Consider the following 26,844-nt stretch of genomic DNA (forward strand, 5'->3'; position numbering starts at 1 on the left):
GAGCACTTTTTGCGTTGTTGCCTCTCAACGATGACTCGCTTGGTTTAATCCTACAACCGATAAAGGCGTCTGCTAAATAACTAAATGCAAATGTAAACTGAATATGAAGCGTTATTCGTCATCTGATGACGTCTGTTTGATTTATTGGGATCGCGCTATTTATAGAAAGTGAAAGTAAAGGAGGAAGATGACGAGCACGCTTCACAGATTCTGAATGTCGTCTATTCTATCGTTTATTTTGCCTCTATTATTCTGTTGAACACGGCAAACATAATCATCTAAACCAACCAGATTACTGTGATTTAACAGACGAGTGTTTGTCTCCGGTGAGTTTCCTCATTGAACACGACAGTCTGATCATATTTCTCACACATTATTCGCGTGTTGCAGGAAAAATCCCTCAGAGTTTGTTTTATTTGAGTCTGTCTGTATTTTCACAGGAATGTTGTCGATTATTATCATCGCTTTACTGGTGAATCTCCTCACAGAGACTTCTGGTAAGAACCCGACGAACATGTTTGGGTTTCATTCATGGTTAAAATATTACACACAGGTCTGCTATTGTAACGTGAATATTCTGTTCTAGTTTCGTTTTCTCTCGATTTGCTCTTCCAGTGGCTGGAGAATAATTTTCTATTTGGGGCTGTGTTATATCAAACAATTTCAGCAAGTGTTGCACCTTGACCTTGACACCTGGTTATTCATAAAATCAGCTATGATGAGTTAATTTACTAGTTTCTATTACATTTTCGATACCTCCATGACCGATGAGACGGGCAACAACTAGTACAATAACAATCAGTAACATTAAGGTAAACTACTTTAGTTAACATGAACTAAGAATGAACAATACTTATAAAGCATTTAGTTAGTTAGTTATTGCTCATTGTTAGTTCATGTTAGTCCATTATTAAATGTTAACAAATGAAAGCTTATAATTATTAATATAAATATGGATATAAACATTTAAAAACACAACACAATTTTAAAGCTTATTTGGTAAAACACTGATCAATAAAGGTAATACACAACACAATATTACAATCTCTATGATGAAATAGTCCTATGTGAATAAATGTGCACATGAGCACGGCTGCTTCGGTCAAACTAAGATGTAAAGAACTTTAAACGCACACATGATACCTGATATACAACTCTGCATCGGTGCTTACGAGGATTAAATTAGTGCTGTCAATCGATTACATTTTTTAATCGGATTAATCACACACTTATCGTGAAACTAAGCATACGCCATTTATCTTGTTTAACATTAATTTTGTCATCATTTACTATATCCAGCAAAGTAAACAATCAGATTGAAGGGCGATTCCAACAAAACTGCTTCAAGGACCCTTGCAGACTCCAGAAGGACACCAAATAACCAAAGGATATAAGGACTCCATATAATTATTTTATATAATAAATTTATGCACATCAAAGAACCCATGAAAAAAACATTACAGAAAAAAAACTTGACAGCTTCAAAACTTGAAGCTTGTTTTCATTTTTGAAGAATCAAGCTGTGATACCGAACAGAACCACATGGAAACGCCAAAAAAAACTCCTAAATCAACCGCCTTGACTGCAGAAACCTACGTTTACTAAACACAGCAACGTACACATGACAAATGAAACATTATCCTGAGTGTGTGCGGAAACAACTGTGTCTGTGCAGAAATGCAGCGTGCGATCAGTGATGGAGAGTGCACATACACATACGACTCCTTTATGTCGCTCTTCAGGAAAAAATCACAGAGCTTGTGTTTTAAAGCATTTTCATGGCTTATCACTTTGTGCCAAATATCATGAGAGAATTCTCAAACAATTAAAAAAATCACATTTCTCAATGCAAGATTGCAAAGAATCTATGTCTTTTATCATCTTCCATACATAGTATTGTCACAAGATTCAGGGAATCCAGAGAAATCTCAGTCTGTGTAGGGCAAGGCAGTAGACCTCTGTTGAATGTGCGTGACCTTTGAGCTCTCAGATGGCATTGCACAAGATACCATTGTAGGAATTGAGGGTGAACCAAACATATGAAACTTCCAGGTGATTCGTTCCATAATTCCACACAAAACTCTACATTCCAGAACCGTAAAGACCCCGGCTCCAGCTAGTCTACAAAACGACTTTATGGCCCTGCAAGCTTCTTAGAGACGAGCCTAAATAGAGGAAGAACTGGTCGAAGTTAGATAGTTTGGAAAAGGCTAATTGGTTCAGTGATGGCACAGCTCGGGACCCACCAAGATAATGCCAGAGGTTGTTTGAACCCATGACAAATGATTTAAAACAGACCTCCTCCTTTTTAAGGACCTTTTGACGACCCCAGGGTGGAAATCTCTTAAAACCACAGAGACTGAGATTTTACATATAAAAATACATAAAATCCTCCCAAAACAATTATTGACGGACTTCTAATCAAACGTTGTTCAACTACATAATCTTATATTGTATCTACAACCTTCGTATGTGTCTATTATGCTTAGATCACATACAAGTCATGTAATTGTTATAACTATTAGATGTTTGAATGAATGTTTGTCTTGTTTCCTATCAGTAGGATCATATGTTCTTAATTCATAAGAAGGCTTGATTGAAATCTGTGTAAAATGTTTTGTGTTCTTATAATAGCAAACATGTCTAAAATGTTCCCTCCGAACTCTCTGCTAGAGCTGAAGAGTAAGGAGACCACAGATAACGCATGATTTACGATGCGAGGTGAAGAGAATGCCACCTCCCAAATAAAGACAGTGCCTAATTGGTCAGAACTCATCTAAGAGGCTGGACAAACAGCTGAGTTTAAAATCTTAGGACCCAAAAAGCCAGTAGAAAGTTTTGTTAGTAGAAGATTTTGGTTGAGGTTTAGTTCGTGAATTTGTTCGCTAGAGCAAATTTACAGAAGTCATGGAGAAGCCATGACAAACCGGACAGACGAGTAAACATGTAGACCAGCAGACAAAAGAACCCAAAACAAGATCAGAAGAACATCCATGGGTTAAACAGCTTCATGCAAGCCATCTACTCTCGTCTCACTTTTCTTTCACTTTCTTAGTTTTCTTTTCTTTTCCGTTGAGAGTCTCAGTTCTAAGTTAAGTTTTGCTGCAAAGCGATTCGACTGCAAAGCCCGCTTTCAACTTCAAAGACTTTTCATCCATCGCCAACACACCACGTGATTGGCTGCCCAGAGACATCTATTCAGGCAAGAGGACCCGCCAGTCAACGAACCCGGGAAACACCCTTTTACGCCGACAAAAGGAATTCCCAAATAAACGCACAGACAAACGCAACTATACCTCCAGACTCTTAGCTGAACTGGTGCATTGAGATAAAATTGAATAACCCGCCTAAGAAACGATAGAAGGATTAAATTAATGATCGATGGTTCGTTCAGGTCATGTCTTATTTTTTTTATTTTTTTTATTATTGAAAGGAGTAAAGCAATATACAGTGAAACCATGAAGGTTACATTTTTCCTCCTTCTAATTTTAACTATAATAACCCCCCTCACCCCCAAAACATCCCTGGGCAGCTTAAATACAACATAATAACATAGCGTCTGGTTACAAAGTCAAATATAACCATTTTGCCACTACACGTTTTCAAGGCATGTACCCATGCATACCAACCAAAACAAAAGTAATGATGATGAAAGTATCACTATTACAGTATAAATGCATACACAAAAGAGAGAGAAGAAAAAATTATAATAATAATTTTGCCATTCTGTGAGACAAACTACACTGAAGTCAAAGCAGCAAATACAATGACACAACAAGAAGTAAAGAGAGAGATACATGGAAAATAGGTTAACTGGGTAATTCTTCCAGATTTTTTAAATATGACAAAATAGGTTCCCATTTCAAATAAAATCTGTCCACAGATCCCTTTAATGTAAATTGTATCTTTTCTAATTTTAAAAAGAACATCACATCTTCTAGCCAAACTGTTGCAGATGGAGGGGTAGGGGATTTCCAACTTAACAAGATTCTTCTGCGGGCCAATAAAGAAGTATATGCAATGATGTCCCTCTGGGTTGCAGTTAAGGTAATTGTTATAGTGTCACCGGGAGATCCAAAAATAGCTATTGAGGAACAAGGCCGCAATGTCACCCCAAGAGCCTCACTGATAGTTTTAAAAAACAATTCCCAGTAACGATTTAGAGAGGAGCAAGACCAGAATGTATGTGTCAGACTGGCTGGAGAGAAAGAGCATCTATCACATTCCTTGCTCAAGTGAACCCTGTGAAGCACTTTAAATTGTATGAGCCCTAACCTAAGACAGGATGATGATGAGTGGACCCTTTTACATGCCTCCCTCCAAAAAGCCTCAGACAACATTATGCCCAGTTCACCTTCCCATTTGGATTTAATTTTATCCAGATTGCACCATTTCAAAGCCATGAGCTAGGAATATAATATGGAAATCAATCCTTTATTATTAAAATTGAGAGTAAGACTATCTAAGGGCGAGGTAGGAGGAAAATCAGGGAAAGGTGGACATTTGTTCTTAACAAAATTACGAAGGTATCTAAAAAAAATGGCTTTGTGGGAGGTCAAACAGTCTGCAGAGGTTCTCGAAACTGTTAAATAAACCCTCAGGATATATATCTCTTTGATGCATATTAGACCGGAAGTTACCCACTGTCTAAATGATGAGTCTGTTGTAGAGGGAGGGAATAAATGATTTCTGTAAATAGGACCCAAAACTGATGCTGATGTAAATTTGTAGTGACAGCAAAACTGATTAAAGATCCTAAGTGTAGAAAGTACCACAGGGTTGGATGTGAATCGAGAAGCTTTCAAAGGTAGGGAAGAATACACTAAAGCAGGCAGAGAGGAAGCGTGACATGTTTGTGCTTCAATTAAACACCAATTTGTTTCTGGGCAATGAAGCCAAAATAATATTTTCTGAATATTTGATGCCCAGTAATAATGAGTGAAACTTGGGAGTCCTAAACCACCTGCATCACGGGTCCCCTGAAGAATATATTTGTTAACTCTGGGGATCTTATTTTCCCAAATGAAAGAGGATATAGTTTGATTAGTTGAATGGAAAAAGGATTTGGGAAAAAAAAACGGTAGGGGCTGAAACAAATAAAGGAACTTGGGAAGAATTGTCATTTTCACTGAATTCATTCTTCCAACTAAAGTAAGGGGAAGACTACGCCACCCTTCTAACTCAGCCTTTACTTCTTTGAACAGAGCTTTATAATTGGCTTCAAACAAGAAGAAAAGGAGCGCGTCATGTGAATTCCAAGATATTTAAAGCCATTTGGAGAAAAACGAAAGGGTAATGATTCTTGTGGAATTTGTAATGCCAAATCATTATTGGGGAAACATTCACCTTTTTGGAAATTTAATTTGTATCCCGAAAAGGTACCAAACCGACCTAGTGATGATAGAATTAAAGGACAATTAGATATGGGGTCACTAATGTAAAGCAAAAGGTCATCGGCGTATAAAGACACACGATGTTCAATACCCCCCCCTCCTAACCCCCTGGAACGCTGTGGCTGTTTTCAAAGCTATTGAAAGAGATTCAATCACAATGTCAAAAAGAAGTGGGGACAGTGGGCATCCCTGACGAGTCCCTCGTGTTAATGGGAAAAAGTCTGATCGAGAATATTTAGTCCGAATTGATGCCGAAGGGGAATGATATATTAATTGGATCCAAGACATGAAAATTTTACCTAAACCAAACTTTTTTAAGACTGCAAACAAATATGGCCATTCAATTCAAACGCCTTCTCCGCATCCAAGGAGATAACTACCTCCGGGTGCGGAGAAGTATCAGAAAGATACATTATGTTAGCGAGTCTACGAATATTAGAGAAAGATTGGCGACCTTTAATAAATCCTGTTTGATCGTCTCAGATTATCGAAGGAAGGACATGTTCTAAACAAAATGCCAATACTTGATAAAATTAAATTAAATTTTTTTTAAATGAATAAAATGTTAATGTCGGTGTTTAAAAGAGATATAGGACGATACGATTCACACTGGGTAGGGTCTTTATCTTTTTTAAGAAGGAGTGTAATAGATGCTTGAGAAAAGGTTGGAGGTAGGGAACCTGCCTCCAAAGATTCTTTAAAAACTTCAAAAAGAATTGGTGCAAGTTTCTCCTTAAATTTTTTTATAAAAATCAATAGGATACCCATCAAGGCTTGGGGACTTACCACTCTTCATTGCCATAATGGCCTTACTAATTTCTTCAATCTCGAGGTCACGTTCTAAATCCACTGCCGTATCTGATTGCAAAGTAGGAATATCCAGATTGTTTAAGACATTTTCCATATCAGTTGGATCTGAAGGGAATTCAGAAGTATATAATGAGGAGTAAAATTTTTTGAAAATTGTATTAATTTCTTTTGGGTTGCTAACTAAAGTTTGATTTGAGTCTTTTATCCGAGAAATAAGTCGAGAGGCAGTTTGACGTTTCAGCTGATGAGCCAAGAGCCGACTTGATTTGTCTCCATATTCATAGTAAAGACCACGCGTCCTCATTATTAATTGTTCTGCATGAGAAGTGGATAAAAAATTTAACTTTGTCTGCAAGTCAACTCTTTTTTTATGTAATTTAGCTGTGGGAGATTCAGAATACTGTCCGTCTAAATCTAATATGGATTGTGAAAGTGTTTGCAGTTCTTAGTTAGCATACGATGTATAAGAAATTATTTGACCCATCAAGTAAGCCTTTTGAAGTCTCCCAAAGTAATGAGTAAGACACTGTACCTATTCTATTGTATTCCAGAAAAAAATCTATACTAGATGAGACAAAGTTACAGAACTTATCATTGGATAGCAATAATGGATTAAATGCCCAGATTGGTCGTTCTCTGATGTTCAAAGGGAAGTGCAGGTCCAGCACAACAGGCGCACGATCGGATACAACTATAGCTGAGTAGTCAACTTTCTTGACCATTGATATAAACACGTTGTCTACAAAAAAGTAATCTAGTCTAGAAAAGGAATGATGGACATGGGAATAAAAGGAGAATTGTTTAGTCAAAGCGTTTAAGAATCTCAAAGGATCTACACGGCCATTCTGTTGCATAAATAAAGAAAAGGCCATTGCCATATCCGAAACATTACTACAAGTGCTGGATCTATCCAGCTGAGGATCGAAAACACAATTTAAATCCCCAGCAAAAAACAAATGATGTGTATCAAGCTTGGGAATTATCGATGGGAGACTATTTGCAAACTGAACATCGTCCCAATTGGGAGCGTAAACATTAACGAAAAACACTGGCACTTGAAAAAGAGACCCAGACACAATAATGTAACGACCATTAGGGTCACAGATTGTGTCAGAAGGTATAAACTGTACTCTCTTATTAATTAAAATTGCCACACCTCTTGATCTGCTATTAAATTTTGAATGAAAAATTTGACTAACCCATATCTTACGAATTCTATTGTGGTCACTGAGTCTCAAATGTGTTTCTTGTAAAAACAATATATCTGGTTTGAAAGATTTAAGATGGGAGAAAACCTTAGCTCTTTTAACAGGACCATTTAAACCCCTGACATTCCATGTCATAAGTCTCACAGGGTGACCTCTATCATCATCACCTATATTAACTGTAGGATACATAAATTAAAAGCATGCATGGGTTTTAATCTAAAGCAAATTTTAGCCATGAATTGTAAATGACAAAAATAAGATACAAGAAACCAGAAGTAAACAAACCTGCCAACCGCCCCTCCCTCCCAACCCCCAACCAAAAACATACTATTCCTAAATCTAATTCCCCAACTGAGGATGATCGCAGATAAAACATAACGAAGAACTTCCAAAGAATGCGAACCAGCAAGTTAAGCCATGTACAATGTAAGTGCAGCCGCCTTATAAAACTAGGGTCAAAACGGTGTAAAATTATATGCGATCCTGCCGAAAAAAAATGATAATAATGATAATAATAAAAATAAATAATTAAATAAAATAATAATAAAAAAATAAAAATATATAAAAAAAAGAAAGAGAAAGAAAAAGAAAGGGTGAGAAAAGGAATGTACGATTTTATAGCCATAAGTCCAGCACAACTTCGTGTTGGAAAATAGTTACAGTATGAGTCTTTTTAATTAAAGTCTATGGAACCGTATGAAAAAAAAACAAAAAACAAAACAAAACAACTCTTCCTAACTCTTCCTCACCCCTTACCTGAGGCAAAAGCAATGTCCTGGCACATTATTCTTCACCCCAATTTGAACGGTAGAACTCGTTGGCTTCTTCTGGCGTGCTGAACAAGTGTGTTTTCCCTTCGTGAGTAACCCGGAGCCTTGCAGGGTACAAGAGACCAAATCTGACTCCCTTTTCGTAGAGCCGAGACTTCACGACTTTGAACGCCGCTCGCTTCTTCCCCAGCTCAGCGCTGAAATCCTCGTGGAAAAACACCCGGCGTCCGCGAAAGAGCAACTCTCGCTGTTGCTTACTGAATTTGAGGATGCGATGCTTGTCCCGGAAGTAGTGAAAAAGAACCAGAAACACTCTGGGTTTGGTCTGATTGGCCCTTGCATCGTTGGTTGGGTTGGGTCCGACTCGATGGGCACGAGAAAGAACAAGAGGACTTGTGAAGAATTCTTTCCCCAGTACTTCCTCAAAAAAATCAGTCATAAATTTAATCGGGTCTTGTCCTTCCAACTTTTCTGGGATGCCCACAACTCTCATATTAGATCTCCGTGAGCGATTTTCGAGGTCGTCCAGCTTTTCCTTCAGTGATACGTTCTCCTTCAGGAACGCATCCATTGAAGCCTCGACATTTACCAGCCTATCACTGTAGTCATTTAGGCCATCTTCAACCTCGTGAAGTCGTTCGTAATGAGCTTCGTAATATGACTTAACTTGTTCCAATGTCGCGTTCACAGGTGACAGTGCACCAGCCAGTTCTGTTTTTAAAAGAGAGTGAACTACTTGCGTCATATCAGAAAGCAGCACTGATCGAAGCCTTTCGAGATCTTCGGGTAAAGCCGTTAAGCCCTCAGGGGATGGCGCCATATCGTCGGTCTTGCTCGAAGCTTCACCGTCTTTGTCGCCAGTTTTATTCCGAAGTGGGTTTGTGTTAGATATTAGTTTTATGTTTTAGAATAATCAATGAAGTCCTGTTTATATTTTAAAGATAATTGTCTTGTGTTATGTGCTTACAGATTTAATGTCTTAAACTGCTGATCTAAGTTACCTTACTAATAAATAGTGTTTCACTATAGTTTTGATATTTATATCCGTTTTAGAGCTGATAGTTACGGCCCGAGTCATTTGCGAGCCGTTTATCCCTATAAATTAATTAATAATTCCTTTTGAGCTAAATTGACCTGTCTAACCCAGACACATTATTTAATTACTTAGTTCCTTACACCATCATGCTAATCTGTTAAATAGAGCCACGTGTGCTCAGGAGTCATTTGGAAAACCGTTTTCACTGAACACAGTCTGACGCTGTATCAAGAAATGCCACTTGAATCTCTGTTACGCAAGGAGAAAGCTTTACAGCAGTTCTATGTGGAGATGCCGGCGAGTTCTCTGGGCCTGAGCTCATCTCAGATGGTCTAGAAGACAGTGGGAATGTGTGCGGTGGTCAGATGAGTCCATGTTTCAGCTTGTTTTTGGAGAAAATGGTCTCAGTCCCAAAGACGAAAGGGACCAACCAGACTTTCACCAGCGACAGGTGCAAAAGCAAACATCTGTGCTGGTATTGAGGTGCACCATTGCAAACGGTATGGGTCACTTGCATTATTGTGAAGGTACCATTGACATGGAGGCATGTATTTGGATTGTTCAGAGATCAAGATGACATCTTTCCTGGGTAGCAAGAAATTGCCAGGCCTGATTCTGCACATGCTAAAACTGAGTGGTTTCTAGACACTCTGCACCAGAGAAGGGATGTTCCTCCTGTTTACTGCAGTCCAGATCGGTCTCTTATGGAACATGTATGACCCATCATGAAAAGGAGAATCAGGCAATGATTACCACAGACTGTTGAGCGGCTGTCTCGTATCAGACAAGATTGGGCAAATATTCCACTAAGCAAAACTCCAACAATTAGTATCCTCAACTCCCAAATGATTAAAAAGTGTAATTAAAAGGAAAGGTGATGTGACACAGTGGTAAACATGTCTCTGACCCAACTTTTTTGGGGTGTGTTGCAGCCATCAAAATCTAAATTTGTTCATATTTACAAAATACAATTATGTTGGTCAGTGAAAACATTGGAAAACTTTTCTTTGTACTTTTGTCAGTTAAAAAAAGTTTAAATAGAATTAACAAATCACAGATTCTTGATTTTAATGCATTTTACAAAATGTCCCAACTTTTTCTGATTTGGGGTTGTACATTAAGTATTACAATTAGGAGAAGACAACGTGTCATGAATTGACACCTGTGTATTAATTTGCAAGCAACATGCCCAGCATATTAACTGAGCAGCTTGTGCTTGGTTATTGGGAACAGCTGTGGGCTTGACAAATACAACTTTCCTGTAGAATATAAAATAAAAAAAAGATAAAAGACAGAACATCTGAGTCTTTAAATTTAGCTAGACTACTTTAAACTAAAAACTGCAACAAAAAAGGCTATAGCCAAATATATTGTTTTGAGTCAGTCAGCCATCAGTTTTTCTAATACACTAGACTACATGTAGTAAAGTGCACAGCAACAAAAAATACAAATAACTAACAACTTCCATATCTGTATATATCTATAACTTTGCTTTTTTCTGGGATGCTCAGTCAGATTTTGTGGGCATTTAGAGAGGAAGAGAGAGGGAAAGTGAGGTAGAGAAAGATAGAGGGGGATAGAGATTATTAGATTCATTTCTCTCCCAAAGCTTACTTCTCAAGCATCAATATTTTGGTAATTTTTTTTTTTTTGCGCAAGAACCTTTGCAAAATTATTTTAAACAGATTCAGAAAGCCACCACTACTGGTCACATAATGGTTAGATTGATTTGTTTAGATCCAGTGAAGTTGTGTCCCTCAGGATCGATATTGTCCCCCACCACTTTTTGTAACATTGAGGCACGGATGGTCCTAATACAAATAAATAAAACATCTCCAGTTTGTCAGGACCAATCAGACTCAACATCCCTCACCACACAAGGATCACTCTCCCCAGAATACTAATCACCTGCACCTGTTCACAATCAACAGCCTCATCAGCAAGCTCTATAAAAACACTCACTGTCAGATCAGTCTTTGTCGAGCCTGCAACAGGAACAGACCATTACCCATTGTCTTCCGAAGTCTCTGATACATCTAGTGCCAGCCAAGTAACGTATACTCACCTGTGAAATGCTAACCTCTGTATCCTTGTTCCGCTGTCTCCAGAAGTCCTGTCTGGATCCTTGTTCCCCGAGATCCTGTATTCTCCTGAGCTTCCTGTGTTCACGCTCAGTTGACTTGCTCGTGGTTGCGTCTGAAAGAGAAGAGACATGTATTAGAGAACTGTGACTGCTTGACGTCAGATAATCTGAAGAGGACCTGCTCACCTGTAATCTGCCCCGCACGTAGTGATCTTCACCGAATCTGCACCTGAACTTTGAATACTCACCTTTGCACTTGTCACTTTAAATAAAGCTGTGTTTGGATTCACTTACCTCTGTCTCCGTGCCTGTATCCTATCACAGTTAACTAGCAGAGCATTCATTTAGTTCCTATTAAATAAGAAATCTAGCGCTAAAATGTGTTGTTTTTTTTAACTCAAGCTGAGCGCTCGTTGCCGCGGCGATCAGTGTCATGAATACAGTGTTCTCTGTGGCTCGCGCAGTCTTCATTCGAACACGCACTTCAATCTATCACCGTTGCGGACTCTATTGATTCCGGTGAAATCACAAAATAAAATGCACACAAACGTGTCCCTGCTTGATATAGACTGTAACCACTGATAAACATATTCAGTTTTGATGAGAGAAAAAAACTACACGAGTGCGGATTAGACCCTGTAAGCTCTGACACGCTTGGCAAAAGAACTACCGCTAGACCATTTAAGAACTCAAACGTAGTTTGTGGATCGATGGATTTATTTACGGGTTGAGCAGAGAGTCTGCGCAGTTTGATAAGCAGGCAGCGGCATGGTACACACATTGCAGATTGATTGCTAATGAATTGTCTTTTACACACACCTTGTAGGAATGCCAGACCGGTGAAGCCATTTTTACCAGGGCATAAAAAACTGTCTCGCGAGTTTTGCGTCATCTGGTTGCCTTTTCTGGATCGGCCTTAATAGAGACCGCCAATCACACATCCCAAAGCAATTATCGGCCGATTATGATCGGCGACCGATCAATCGGAGCACCCTTCCTTTAAAATGGCAGGAGTGTGATAGCAGATGTGTAAGAACAGTTGGTGAGTCAGACCACAGAGTAACACAGTGTATGGACAAAGTTAGCTCTAACTTCAGAACTCTACCTTCACAGTTCATAAGCAGGCCACAGAACTGTAGGCTCACTCTGAAGCATCACAGAAAATGTGGATCTTTCTCATGCTGGTTGGGTGATCCAGTTCTTTACTGCAGTAACACCTCGACAAAACAAAATGCTGTAAACCATGCAGCTCACTCTTCCAAGATTTCCGAAAGTCCAACAGGTCCTCCAGCCAGAGATCATCCCGTTCTCTTTTCTTGTTGCATAATCTCTGTACATTTACCTTGGCCCATGTTCTGAATGACACAGTATAGCCAATGGGGTCATAGATACTTAATAATTGATGATCTTTACAACAGAACTGAATCAACGCTGGACTGACTTGAGCTGAACAACAGCCGAAATGCACCATTTTCCTGTTATCACTGTAAAGCTGCTTTGAAACAATCTGTATTGTATGAAGCGCTAAATAAATAAAGGTGACTTGACTTGACTTAATCATACACGTCTGGTGCCTTGTCTCTCTGAAGTTTCTCCAAATGAATCTCAGTAGCGGTTTGTCCTCAGGCAAATAGCATACCTGGTGGAGCATCCCACGAACGTCACTAATAATGGCTTTAGAATGTTCACGAAATCACAGAAGAACTGAAAGAAGAGAACTTGTTCAGTTTGAGGCCTTGTTAAGCCAACGAAGTTGAAGACAGCCCTTTGTGATCTAGCCAGCTTGCTGTAACCTGACTATCTCCTCTTGGTAGGCTGCGCTTGAGCAGGATTCTAGTTCATCCGATTCTCTATTGCCCTCAATTGTGGTAGGACAGCTTCTTTGTGTGCATGTAGACATGACATACCTTTGGCACTTACAAGAGGGGTAGCATAGTGCTGGATTCTGTTAACATCCACTCTCACAGATTTGTCCTAGAGAAGTTTGATAGACTCTTGTACTTGTTTTTACTTTGTCAGTACCTTCTCGTTCAGTTTCTCCACATTTGCATAAAGGTCATTACGGGGCCATATGCTGGTGAAGAGACATTGCTTTGGGGAGAGTGCTGGTTAGTTCATGTGCTGGGCCCTGTAGTGTCGATCCTAGGCGTGTTCTTACAGCACCAGGGCCACCAGATGGACCCCGTCTGACTGGTTTTATGGGTGTGATGAAGTGAGGGCAGAACTACTGGTTTCACTTTGTGAAGATGCTGTAGTGGTAGGCCTGTAAGGTACTTGTACTTCTTCTGGAGTACCTTGACAAGATGTGTGTGCTCTGCTAAACCCAGGCTGTTGGCTGTGAAAGCACTCTGTATCCTGAAAGCCTTATGAGGGTTAGCCACTGAAGACAGCAGAATTTTGCAACAAGTTAAACGATCCACATAAAAGATTGCACTGGCTTGAACTCATTCTTCAGTGGCTCTACATTGGTCATGTATGTCATGTAGTGCTTGCAGATGCTTCCAGTTACAAGATGGATAGAGGGCTTTCAGTGTGCAATTGGCAGCATGATGACCACTCCCACAGTGCCAGCATCTATTTTGGCCTTTAATCCAAATCACCTTCTGCTCCTTGTTGAGTAACTTGAAGTTATCACAGCCGTTCAGGAAATGGCTGTTGTTGTTGAAGTATGGACAATAAGCATTCGCCCTTTCTCTTTTAAAGGGGTCATATAATGGTACATGCACTTTTACAAGTTGATTGTACTGAAATGTGTGTTGGCAGTGCCTGTACACAACCATCATATAATGATAAAAATCCATCCAGTGTTTTTGTTTTAATCTCCTTATATGTTTTCCCCTGCCTCAAATTGAGGCGTTCAATCTTGTGACGTCACTAGATCGGACACGGCACCCTGAGCGAGCTGTCATCGTAGTCTGCCATTGTTGATACACGGGAGAAGGATGGCGTCTAAGCGATTGTGGTGTTCTGTTCTTGGCTGTAATAACGAACACAGCAGTGATTTTGGTGTTCCTAAACTCAAACCGCTGAAAACGCAGTGGCTGAGTTTGGTTTTCGAAGGGAATATTCCCCACGATCAACGTCAATGCTTTCATGTTTGCGCGAATCATTTCTGACAGTTGTACCTAACACTGCATAGATAGCGTTACACATCACTGACAAGCCTACATTTACCGAAAAAAAGTTTTTCATGACCATTAGCTGCAACATCAGTCTGTCAATGAACTAACGTATACATCAGTAAACACATAGCGTTCGTATCTCACTACTCTACCCTGCCAGTACATACAAAGATAGATCAAAGTGACATTACGTTAATCAACCATTCAGAAACGTCCTGTTCGAGCCTTACTTGTTGAACGTCATCTTGTTCCTGGTCCGACTCCGGTTCAAATTGATACGGTTGCACAGATGTGTCCTCTGAGACTCCCGCTCCCATTCTTTCTCCAAAATGTACCCTCAACCGTTGTCAAGGCAACACTCCACGTGTGTTGTCAAAACGCCCCACAGAACAGAGGGGCGGAGTCAGCAAAGCTCATTATCATTTAATGGCATATGCACTGAAACGGCGTGCTGAAAACAGAGCTGTTTTTGACCAGGTAAAATTAGTGTTTTCTTACAATACTAATGAGAATTTTTAATTAAAGTATATTGCAAACTTTTCATTTAGACCCTAAAGAATCATATTAACTTGTATAAAAATGCATTATATGACCCCTTTAACAGCAGCTGATTTGGGTGGATGAACTGGTGATGCTAGGCTGGCCTTCGGTTTCTATGTACCAAAGAGAATGGTAGTGGGTTTGCGGGGTTGCCTAGAGTCTTTCCTCATCTCCTTTTTCTGCTGTGTCGAAACTTCAGACTGACTGGTATAGTCCCAGCCCGCCACGGAGCAAGCGCCAGAGCTACGCATGAGCCACACTTCGCCCCAGAGCCCGAGCCCAACACAGTCTGACCAGGTGCGTGAGTCGGCTACATTGTCCATCCCTGTGGGATTGCTTGTGGAGTTTGAAGGCATGGAGGGAAACCCTGCCCACACCCCCACAGCTGTGGATGAATTGTGCCTGGCCTCTGGAAATTATTTATAGGAATTGGAAGAAGGTCATTTTCACTGATCCTCCCGTCCCCTCTGATCCTGCCCAGCTCGAAGTCTCCTGTGTCTCCAGAGTTTTCGCCTAGCCTCTCTCTCCCGCCTCCTCTTCCTATAACCAGTTCCACAGCCCCACCACCGCTGGTTCACTTTAGTCCCCTGGATCCTTCTCCAGCCACTGATCCTGTCACTTCACCTCGGCCTGTCGACCTATCAGCTCTTCCTTGGCTCCTCCCTCTCTAGACTTCACCAGAGACTATGGTCCTTGAAGCTCCACCGGGCTCCCTCTTCCTTCCGGCTGCGCCTTGGTCAGACGTTACCCTGCCTGCGCCACAGACTTCCAAGCCATCTGCGGCCCTCAGTCCACCGGCTACACCTCAGTCTTCTGGCTCCACCTTGGACACTCGTCACTGCGGCTTTACCTCAGACTCCAGGAACATTGGTGTCGATTGCTTCCTTTCGTGATAAAAAATACCTAAGAACTATCTGTTAACCAAATAACAATTATATGAGCAAAGAATAAGCAAATTCGGTCGGCACACAATATACTAATCAATGACATTTAAAATCATTGGAAGATCAAATGAAGAATTACAGATGCTCATTATGCAAGATATTCAAACAAATACAGTTTATACATAAACACTAATGCATAGTATATCTGCACTAATGCGTAATATATGTATTATTGACTAAGGCTTAGTATATTTCATTGGGTGTGTCTCTCTGTGTCTCTCAGAGTCGTTCACTGTTGTGGTTCCTCGTGATCAGATAGTGGCTCATGTCGGGTCCACAGTCACTCTGCCCTGCTGGATCTCTCCTCCTGAGAATGCTGAAGTTCTGGAGCTCCGCTGGTACCGTCCAGACCAGTTCAGGAAACCTGTTCTCCTCTATCAGCATGGGAAGATCATCCAGGAGGAATCGTTCAGGAACAGAAGCTCACTGACTCTGCACTCAGATCTGTCTGGTGGACTGAAGGATGGAGACGTCTCTCTACAGCTGGAGAAACTCAGGATTCAGGATGAAGATTCATTTCGTTGTTATGTCAGTGGAGAAAGTGCATTTGACAGCAGAGAGGTGGTTCTCAAAGTCATTGGTGAGTCAAACACTACAATTCAATGTTTTCAAGGTTCTACAGCTTATTAAAGATATAATTCACATGTTTTGTTGCATGAGTAGGCTTTTCTCCAGATTTCTATTAATCTATCTCTGTAACCAATAGAATATCAAACCCATTTTTTAAGGAATGCTGCCATAATTTTCCAAAGAAATGGTCAAGTAGCCTCGATTGAACCACTAGAGATGCATTTACCCAAATATACATGTCTGAGCGTATGTCTGTCCTCCTCCAGCTTTAGGATCCGCTCCTGTCCTGTTTCCACAGCCTCTGGATGATGGACGTGTGAACATCAGCTGTAAGTCCAGCGGATGGTATCCAGAGCCGGACGTCTCCTGGATGTCGGATGAGCGAACGGTTCTCCGTCCTGGAGGAGTGTCTCGCAGTCGTGGAGCAGATGAGATGTTCTCTGTCCACAGCTGGACGGCCGTCTCTCACTCGGACGCTCAACTGCTCTCATGCTCAATGTCTCTCAAGACTGGAGAGTCTAGAGAAGGAAGATTGAACATACAAGCCATCATCTTTTTAGGTCAGAGAACATGTTCACTCATACTTGATGTCTAAATTGCAGGACATTGCAGGATTTTTCTAGTTATCTCATAGAAAGTGATCAAGTTAGCTTGAACTTTACATAATTTCCATGTGATAATTTCTAACACCTTAAATATTTCCCCCTGCTGCCTTGAGATTTTTAATGTACAAATAGTTTATGCAAATGTAATTCATAAACTATGAATTTATTTATATATGAATTTAAACATTTTTACATTTTTAAATACATGTTCAGGGTCTTATTGTGCTTTGATGTCATCAATTCTTATAATTTTTAAACCATCCAATAAAAAAATAAAATAAATAAATGCTAATTTAATTTTACCTTTTGCTCCCCATTCAGTTTCAAAAAAAAAAAAAAGTTGTGAACCGCATTCTTATGTTTACAAAGTTTAAAAAAATACTTTCTACTTAATCATTGAAATTGATTAACATATTTTGCACCAGACTTAAAGGTGATTAGATTGATTTGCCCCCGGTTGCATAAACCGCTAAAACTAGACTAACAAGTTAGTCCTCAAATCTTTTCTTTAAGATCATAACTTTTTAAAAAGGCAGTAACATAAAAACGTAGATTGGCCTAATTTGATACCGGAAAGTAAGACTGTTTACCCCTTACTGCTAGTTGGTCATACTAGTTCTTAAATCACATTCTTAATAATAATCTCTATATAATCTCTAATAATCTCTGTTTATGCAACCGGCCTCTGGTTTCTCTTTCTCAGATCCATCAGATTCATCAGATCCATGGAAGGCTCCTTTCATCATCCTTCTCATCTGTGCTGTTCTGGGTTTGGTTGGGTTGATCCTGTACAAATACAGACATAAACTACCAGGTAAATAACAGAATTCATTAGGGCTGGGTATTGTTAGGAATTTCACAATTCGATTTGATTTCGATTCTTGAGGCTTCGATTCGATTTCGATTCAATTCAATATTGATTTATTAGCTTCGATATCGATTCAATAATAAGTAAATACACAAGTAATTAAGTACCTGAATATATTTTTAAATAATGTGTGCAGTATTACCAATGTTTAAGAACAAATTGACCCCAGCATGTTTCCTTTCATGGTTTATTTAGCAGAACAAACTGTACAATATTGTACATGTGTTGAATACAAACCACAACTGTAACAAACAGGTGCTTTATTAACACCTCTTAAGTGCATGTAACTGTAAGTAGTAGAAAGTATATTTCTTTCTTCCTATACATTCAAGTTATAAAAGAAATGTAAACAGAAGCACAAAATGTGCATACTCATTAAAAAAAAAGAGCTTCGTGAGGCACACGCGCGCACATTCGCACACACGCGCAAGGACTCTCGCTCTCTTCCTCTGTTTTGCGCGCGCTACGTACGCGGTTTGGAGCTTGCGAGCTCTAGATTCCGGGAGATTTGAACTAATCTGCGGACATCAGGGAGCCGCTATCAATATGGGGGAGACTCCCGGAGCCTTGTTGTTATTCTTATTATTATTTAGGGGGGCTTAGGAACTTTTTGAGGTAGCTTCAGCCCCCCTAAAATAGGCCTAACGACGTCCCTGGTTGGTGATGCAGGCTTGAACGGAGTGCAGCTGCTGTCCGTCATCTTGCTGTTTTGGTAAAGCGCATCTTGTACACATAATTTCCATTACACGAGTGTAGATGTTAAAACTTCATGCTGATTTGTACTCAGCTTTCATCAAGATAAGCACCAACTAAGACATAGCTTTACAGTAACCTATGCATCTCCATCCATTTACGCTTCTTTTCATATGGTGATGTGAATCTTCTTCTGTCTGGTGTCAATAGCTGCAGTGTATTTTACGCGTCAGCACACACAACGGCTGCAACCACAGTGCGGTCCCCCCATAACAACCGTCTGGATTCAGCTGAGTAGGGAACATCTCTAGGATCTTCAAGTGGGCACCTTCCGTCCTCAGTGTTTCGTCGACTAGCCCACGACACCTCAAGAGGGCTCGACAGTGACTCTGGCGTCCCAGAGTCACCCCCCTCCGTCCCCCACTCAACTCAGCCCAGCTTACTGACCTCTACATCCCTCTTGCTGCTGAGACCTAACCACAATCTCACAATCTCTCCGCAACCCAACCATACACGCCAACCCGTTTGACTAAGGCTGTCGAGCCCCACTGCCGTCATTAAAGCAGGTCAGTGGCAACGGTTCCGTATGGCATACTACCTGTCCAGACAACAATCCTCATTCACGCAAAATACACAGGAACATAATATTACAATGCAAACTATACAAATAAACCAACAGACTCTTCAAGTTTTCAAGAATTTTTCGAAACCGTAGCGTGGCGTCCTGTACACAGCCTTTCCGTCTCAACCACAGCCGGTTGCTGCTCCTTTCTGCTGCTTCAGATAAGTTCTTTACTGTGCGACGCAACTCTTGACCACTGAATCCGACGTCTCTGAGGAACCAGGTTGTAGAGTGTGCCACAAATCCTCGACAACCCACTTCCACTGGATAAACCTGGACTCTCCATCCTCGCTGTTCTGCTTCAGTGGCCAGATGAGCATACCGCAGTTTCTTCCTCTCATATGCCTCAACTACCGCATCCTCCCATGGCACTGTTAACTCTATCAGTTGAACAATGCGTGCTGATCCAGACCACAAAACAATATCTGGTCGTAGGTTAGTGGTGGCAATCTCACGTGGAAAAATAAGCCGTTGATCAAGATCAGCCAGCATCTTCCAGTCCCTAGCAGCTTCCAAGTTGTCTTGGGCGAGAATTGGTTTTAACACCTTTTCTTGGTGGTTGCTCGCCTGGGCGGAGGAATATTGTCTTCTGCGTGTAATGTTTTGCTAGGACAGGCGGCAACTTATTGGTCATGTTACGATTGTCTTCCAATGCTAAAGCCAAACTTCGGAGTACTTGGTCATGGCACCAAGTAAACCGACCTTGGCTAAGAGCCACCTTACATCCTGTCAAAATGTGCCTTAATGTGGCAGGTGATGAACACAAAGGACAAGAGGGATCCTCTCCTACCCAGAGGTTTAGGTTCTAAGGTGATGGGAGAACATCATATGTTGACCTAATAAGGAAACTGATCCTACTCTCTTCCATTGACCAAAGGTCTTGCCAGCCCATCTTGCGTTGTTCCACACTCTCCCATCTCATCCACTCTCCCTGCTTGGTCTGGGAAATGGCCTTTATACATCTCATCCTCTCCTCCTGCTTTCACACCTCGTTGACTACCAGCTTCCTCCTTTGAGCTGGGCCTGCCTTGTGCCATTTAGGAGGAGCTAAACTGAGCCCAAAACCCCCTCTTCCATGCTGTACCTGTCCCACGATATCCCCAATTTGAAGGTCAGCCTTTGCCTCTACTACATATTTCTTTGCCGACCACTTTCTACCAGTTTTTACCACAGGTTCTGCCTCCCTTACACATTTGTCGCGTGACTCTGCTAAAGTCATTTCCAGTCTGACCTTGGCACACTTCAGAGACTGGCAGCTGCAATATTCCTTTACTATAAAGTCCCACTCTGCTGAGGCAGCGTGGAACTCCCAACCATTTCCTGATGTATGAACTTATTAACGCTTCCAGCTTATCCACTGTTGTCAAAGAAACCTCGTACACAGTCAGTGGCCACAGCAACCTTGGCAGTAGACCAAACTGAAAGCACCAGAGTTTCAGTTTGCCTGGTAGAGCACAGCTGTTTATGCTCTTCAACCCTTCCACTGCTTGTCGTCTAACTTCTCCCACTCGAACTGTGTCCTTTAGATCCCCATCGTACCATCTCCCAAGACTCTTAACTGGCTTCTCAGAAACTGTTGGTATTGCCTCACCATTAATGAAGAATGTTTTATCTACTGCCTTTCCTTTAACTATCGAGATGCTCCTTGATTTAGAGGGCTTAAATTGCATCCGTGCCCATTCAATGTTAAGACAGTATGTTACAGACAATGTTTACATAGACAGTAAAAGCTTGTACAACGCTGAACCAGAGCCATATAGAGATATGGCTCTGTGCTGAACGCTCTCACTAGAGTGTTGCCCACAGCGCCGCCACTGGCCGGTGGGCTGAATCAATTCATAGGATTTGATGAATCGATATTGAATTGAGAAACAAATAATTGCAATGCATTGATGAATCGATATTTTTACCCAACCCTAGAATTCATTTGCAGGCAGATTTAACCCTCTGGGGTCCTTCATTTAACAGTCACAGTCAGGACCTTCGGGTCCAAATGGATACGGAGGGCGGGATTAATATATATATATATATATATATATATATATATATATATATATATATATATATATATATATATATATAAAAACATAATTGTTTTTTTTTTAACTTGTTTTTTATAATATTTTTTCTTTTCTTTTTGGGTGTTTTGAGATAATTTTATGATTTATAATTAATATTTATGCAATGATTATGACCCATTTTTTTCCTATTGAATATAATATAATTTTGTAATTTTTTTTATTAAAGCTGTATTTCATTTTAGAGTCAAGCCTGGGCCCCATGAAAGCAATTTTTGAAATGAGATGGATGCCATCTGGTGGACACACTGAGCATTTTTAAATTTCAAAACAGATATATGTTATCTGAATTTATTAATGTGTATGTGTATAAAAGTGTGTGTGTGTGTGTGTGTCTGTTTTGCACTCTTGATGTTTTATAGATTCACCCCTTCACTGTTGTGTGCTTTTTTTCTGGATCGTGGCTGATTTGTAGATTGTACGCACAAAAAAACTCTGTATTGTCACATTTTTGCCAATTTCCCATTCATTTCCTATGCGGGTCCATTTGGATCCGAAGGTCCTGAGTGGGACTGTTTTTTTTATAACCACTTAGACTATTCAAATCCTGTCCCCAATTTTTTTTTGGGTGTTCATATACCAAGTACCAACAAAGTCAACAAATTTCGGATTTGACACATTTTTTTATAAATGCTTCGGGTCCATCTGGGCCGAAGAACCCCAGAGGGTGTATTCAATTTCTCATGTGTTTATATTTCTATCGGTTTTGCAGGGAAGAAACAAACAGATCAAAGTAAGTCACATGAACTCACTTCGTTAACATCAATTAATCTTATAAGGGAAATATTGTTTTATAAGGGAAACATTAAACATGATGCAGATGTATGAACTGTGCTGGTTACACACAGAGAAACACAAAATCACATCATTATGAGATTTTTAAATAAATTTAAGAATCATGAGATAAAATGATTTTTTATGGTTTGTTGCTTTTTTCCTGAAAGGGTTAAAAGCATAATTAATTATTGTTTTCAAAGTCTGTTGTATTTGTGAACGCAGATTAATAATTAAACCGTCCAATTAAATTCTCTCATTCTAGTTTGCGAGGATGGATTGACGGAGAAACTGATAAAAGAAGGTATTTGAAGAAGTTTATTGTTCTTTGATATATTTTTAAGAACCGTAACTGCTGAAGTGACGACACATCGTTATATAATACATGCCTGAAAACATTAATATAACAGTTTGAGAGACTCGGAGGAGAATATTGTGTGTGTGTGTGTGTGTGTGTGTGTGTGTGTGTGTGTGTGTGTGTGTGTGTGTGTGTGTGTGTGTGTGTGTGTGTGTGTGTGTGTGTGTGTGTGTGTGTGAAAATAGAAAGAACAGAATAACAAAATAATCACACATTAAAAATAAACTCGCATTTTCATTTGTTCACTTCAATAACATGTAACAGTGCGGTCCAAACATCTGGGAACTCCAGTGAAAACGCTTATTTCGTATTTGTCTTAATGTCATGTTTCTTAATATTATAAAGAGCAATTTAGTGTAATTCATTTTTTAGTGTAAAGAGCATTTTGTGTTGGAAGGAAGAAAAGCCGTTCATCTTTACAAAGGAGATCATCATAGTATTACTTTTTATCAAAGATTTAAACATTCTGAAACTTTATTTCCAAGTGTAGATTAAATTTAGATTTTCTATTTACCAGATTTTCAAACTCTCAGATTTTTGGACTGTATATTTTACAAACTATTGCAGATATTATATATGCAATTTCTTGTAAATGTCTATGACTAGAAGATTATGTGAACAATCAAATATACTTCAATATGCAAAATTAACCCAGCACAGAAGAGTTAATTAAATGATTAATAACTGTAGATGTTGATACAGGGATCACTGCTGAAGGTTTCTGTAAAACCTCAAATTATTTGTTTTGTCATTGTAGGAGATGTAAATATAGAAGAACTGAGGAAACATGCAGGTATGACATCATCTCAGTTATATATGCATGTGTGTAAATATTTCACACACGAGGATTAATAATTGTTGTTTTTTCACTTCCTCAGTTCAGATCACTATTGACCGTGAGCGTTTACATCCAGGTCCGAGTGTTTCTAAGGACTGTAAAATAGTGAGAGAAGCTCTAGAATATAAACCCAGTGGAGAGGGATTTCCATATGAATTATGTGCATTTGGAGCTCAAAGATTTTCTTCTGGACGTCACTATTGGGAGGTAGATTTGGTACGTCCACCTAACCCTTCGAAAGAGTACTGGTTAATTGGTGTGGCGAAACATGGACGTTTTCATTCAAAAGACAGATCTGCTTTAACTCCATCAAGCGGTTACTGGTTCTTGTGTTCAGACGGTCCTAATGGCTTTTACACCAACTCTGATCCACCAGTTTCTCTCTCACTGACACCGAGACCTGAACAACTGGGAGTTCTGTTAGATTATGATCTCGGTCAGCTGTCATTTTACAGTGTCAAAGAGAGGAAACATGTGCTGACCATGAGCACCAGATTCACTGGATCAGTCGCTCCGATGTTTAATCCAGGAGTAGGAGATCTGAGTCCACTTATAATTCTGGACTGTCCAGAACCTGTAGAATCACCTGTAGAAACACCTGTAGAGTCCAGTCAACCTTTACTGAGTAACAGCTCGGCTCTTGACTGACCAATCCTGTGTGTTCAGACAGAACAGCACATTTGAAAAAAGTAAATATCTCTTCTTAGATATACAAACTACAGAAACATATAAAATGCACAAGTAGAGCGTGACGCTAGCAACATCAAGCTCATGGGTTTGGGTTTCCAGATATCACGAACACTGATAACATGTACAGCTTGAATATATCAGCTTCAGTTCAACCAAACGTTAAGGTACGACAACTTTAGATAAAGCATCCAATCCTCCAATAATCGCATAACATCATCAGATCAAGTGCTGCACATCAACACTCTTACAGCTCGAGACACACTTGCTTTGACTGATTCTGGCATCGTGACTGAATGGTAGAACAGAAAACTGAACATGAACATCAGTATCAGCCATAGAAAACAACAGAAAATAAACCGTTTTAGTCATAACCTGACAGATTAAGGCAGATGCTCTTGATGGAATGTAAAAAAAAATGAAATAAAATAAAAATATTTCTCTTTTATGGTGCAACAGTAACATCTTAAATTGGATTAATCTGTGTTAAACAGAATTTTGTGTAAAACTCTGACATGCTTTATGATGATTAACAAACCTCAATACAATCAGTGAATCAGTTCCTCATCCGCTCTCAAATCTCTAATTAACATCTGAATAAACACTTACAAAGACAGAAGTTAACACAGATACAAACCTTTAACGATCATATATTCACAACAGCTGTAATCTTAATCTTGAATATTTGATTATGTAGAGCTTCAAACAGAACTAATATTTGCGTTCCACTGCGCTGCTTTTTAACTGTTTTCTCTGTAAAGACCTGTTCACACCATAAATGATAACGATCAACGATTTTACAATTCGTTCTATATATAAACCAATAGCAGAGTCCACAGCACAACTATAACGATAACGGCACTGAGAACTGATATCATTGGAATCACTTTCAGAACTGTTTTGTGCTCGAGCATTTAAAGCGGCAAACGACAAAACTGAGAATAAATGTGCAGCATTCCTGCACACGGCTCTTTCAGACAAGAAGAGGATGACGTATTTGCACAGGTGCCTTTTATACTCTCGGCCTCACCTGTAGTGACGTCATCGGCTGCCGCCTGCCAATGTCAATGCCAATGTTTAGATGTCCACTTCAGACACTCGTCACGCCCAAGGCATTCCCCATAGTGACCCCTAGGGGACGCAGCCGAGGTCCCTACTCTCAGGGAACCATCATACATGCGTAACCTGAGACGTTAGTTGTCATTCTTGGTGTGAGCTGGTCTTAAACATGCGCTAGACTAGATGGACGTCTTTGACATTTGCATTTTCAAGACACCATGTCTTGGTTTAAATTGTTTAACCTAAAAAAACAAAAAGATAAGCATTGTTATTTTTATTTTATTTGTTATTATTGTTTCTTTTACATGTTTGAAATAAATAAAAAACAAATAAAAATGTTTAAAATGTGTAAATATAACAACATATTAGGGCTAGGTATTGACAAATGTCGATTCACAAACTTGCGGTTTGATTCAGTTTTGATCTCAATTCGATAAAGATTCATTTGGATTTTTTTCAGGTACAGTAAATATAAAATTCTCAAAGTAAAAAAAAAAAATCAACTAAAGCTGAAAATAAAGGGAACCCTGTCAATTGATATAATATTAAAAGTAACTGTTTTTTCTACAAACTTTTAAACTGTACAAGCATTTCTACCACAATTCTTTTTTTACATATAAACTGCGGCTGTAATAACTTGTTTTCATGACTAAATTATTCAAACATACATTAAATATTAAAGTGCAGGTTAAGTAAAAAATTTAGATATAGTGTATATAAATGTATCTGAACGCTCCTCTCTAGAGTTGTTTTCGTGCTGACGATTGAGTTTGTAGTCATTGAGAGGCATTTCTGAGGTAAACGTTACGTGACGTGACGTTGTTTATAAGCTGTTTTATTGACGTCTTCTGGCGGTTGAAACACTGATTACATGAGACATTGATTTCATAAGATCTTCTGTATCTTTCAACATCAAGTGAAAAAGTTCCACAGATTCCACAGATTTTGCTCCTATTCGCTGACAAACATAAATCTGCTTGTTCGACTTCAGTGTGAGCTAAAACACAGACAATGGACAGTTTCTGATGTGAAATATCACTTTTATAACCGTAACTAAGAATCGGTTCATCAAAATTAGAATCAATTAAAATCAAGAAATTGATATTCCCAACCCAGCCCTACTATATGTTTTTATTCTCTCTTCCTGCCTTATTCTCAGTAAATAATTTATAAGATAGGCTTAAATATTTCAAAAGCTTGCGAGCATATAATCATCACAATATACTACAATATAATCATACAATATACTACAATATAATCATACAATATACTACAATATAATCATCACAATAACATGTGAAAGCGTCTACAGGACAAACGGGCTAAAACACCCCTAAAGGAAAATCATACTTAAGGATGATATTAATGATAATATGAAAAAGATGAAAATGATAAAATATATGGCATTACATTTTTCATTTTTTAAACTTTTCATTGAATATTGATGGAAAATAATGTTTAGACAGAAAAGAAAGAAAAAAGATGGTAAAATAAGCTGAGTATTAATTATGTAAATATAAAGGCAGCTACTGAGGCAGAACTGATCTACATAAATGTGTAATGATTAAAGCTGGATATAATATTTCAAATCATGCATCAGATTGTATATTGTTGTACCGCATGTGTTAAACTGCTCTGTAAAGTGTGTGTGTGTGTGTGTGTGTTGCTCTTAAAGACTCTTTTTTTATGATTGCAAATCTAAAGAATATTGTACTTGTATCTTTGTAATACGTGTCTGTTATGAAACTTTTTTGTTGTTATTTTAATAAAAGACAATTGTCTGAAA

At 39.3% G+C, this 26,844-nt stretch overlaps 1 protein-coding gene across 2 annotated transcripts; it reads left to right on the forward strand.

The window, feature by feature from the left end:
• Positions 1-146: 146 nt before the first annotated feature.
• Positions 147-26,844, forward strand: LOC143736722 (butyrophilin subfamily 1 member A1-like). Of its 2 annotated transcripts, XM_077227366.1 has the most exons (9): positions 158-326; positions 441-497; positions 16,130-16,486; positions 16,743-17,036; positions 17,785-17,895; positions 22,055-22,075; positions 22,382-22,420; positions 23,232-23,267; positions 23,353-26,844. In XM_077227366.1, the coding sequence occupies exons 2-9, from the start codon at positions 443-445 to the stop codon at positions 23,958-23,960; spliced, it is 1,521 nt and encodes a 506-aa protein (XP_077083481.1). In that variant the 5' UTR covers positions 158-326; positions 441-442; the 3' UTR covers positions 23,961-26,844. The 2 variants fall into 2 exon arrangements, with proteins under 2 accessions (XP_077083482.1, XP_077083481.1); XM_077227367.1 differs by lacking the exon at positions 22,055-22,075 and having other exon boundaries at positions 147-326.

This window comes from Siphateles boraxobius, unplaced genomic scaffold (genome assembly GCF_051911475.1).
Source record: "Siphateles boraxobius isolate OS27281-9 unplaced genomic scaffold, OSU_SipBor_1 130, whole genome shotgun sequence".
NCBI lineage: Eukaryota > Metazoa > Chordata > Actinopteri > Cypriniformes > Leuciscidae > Siphateles > Siphateles boraxobius.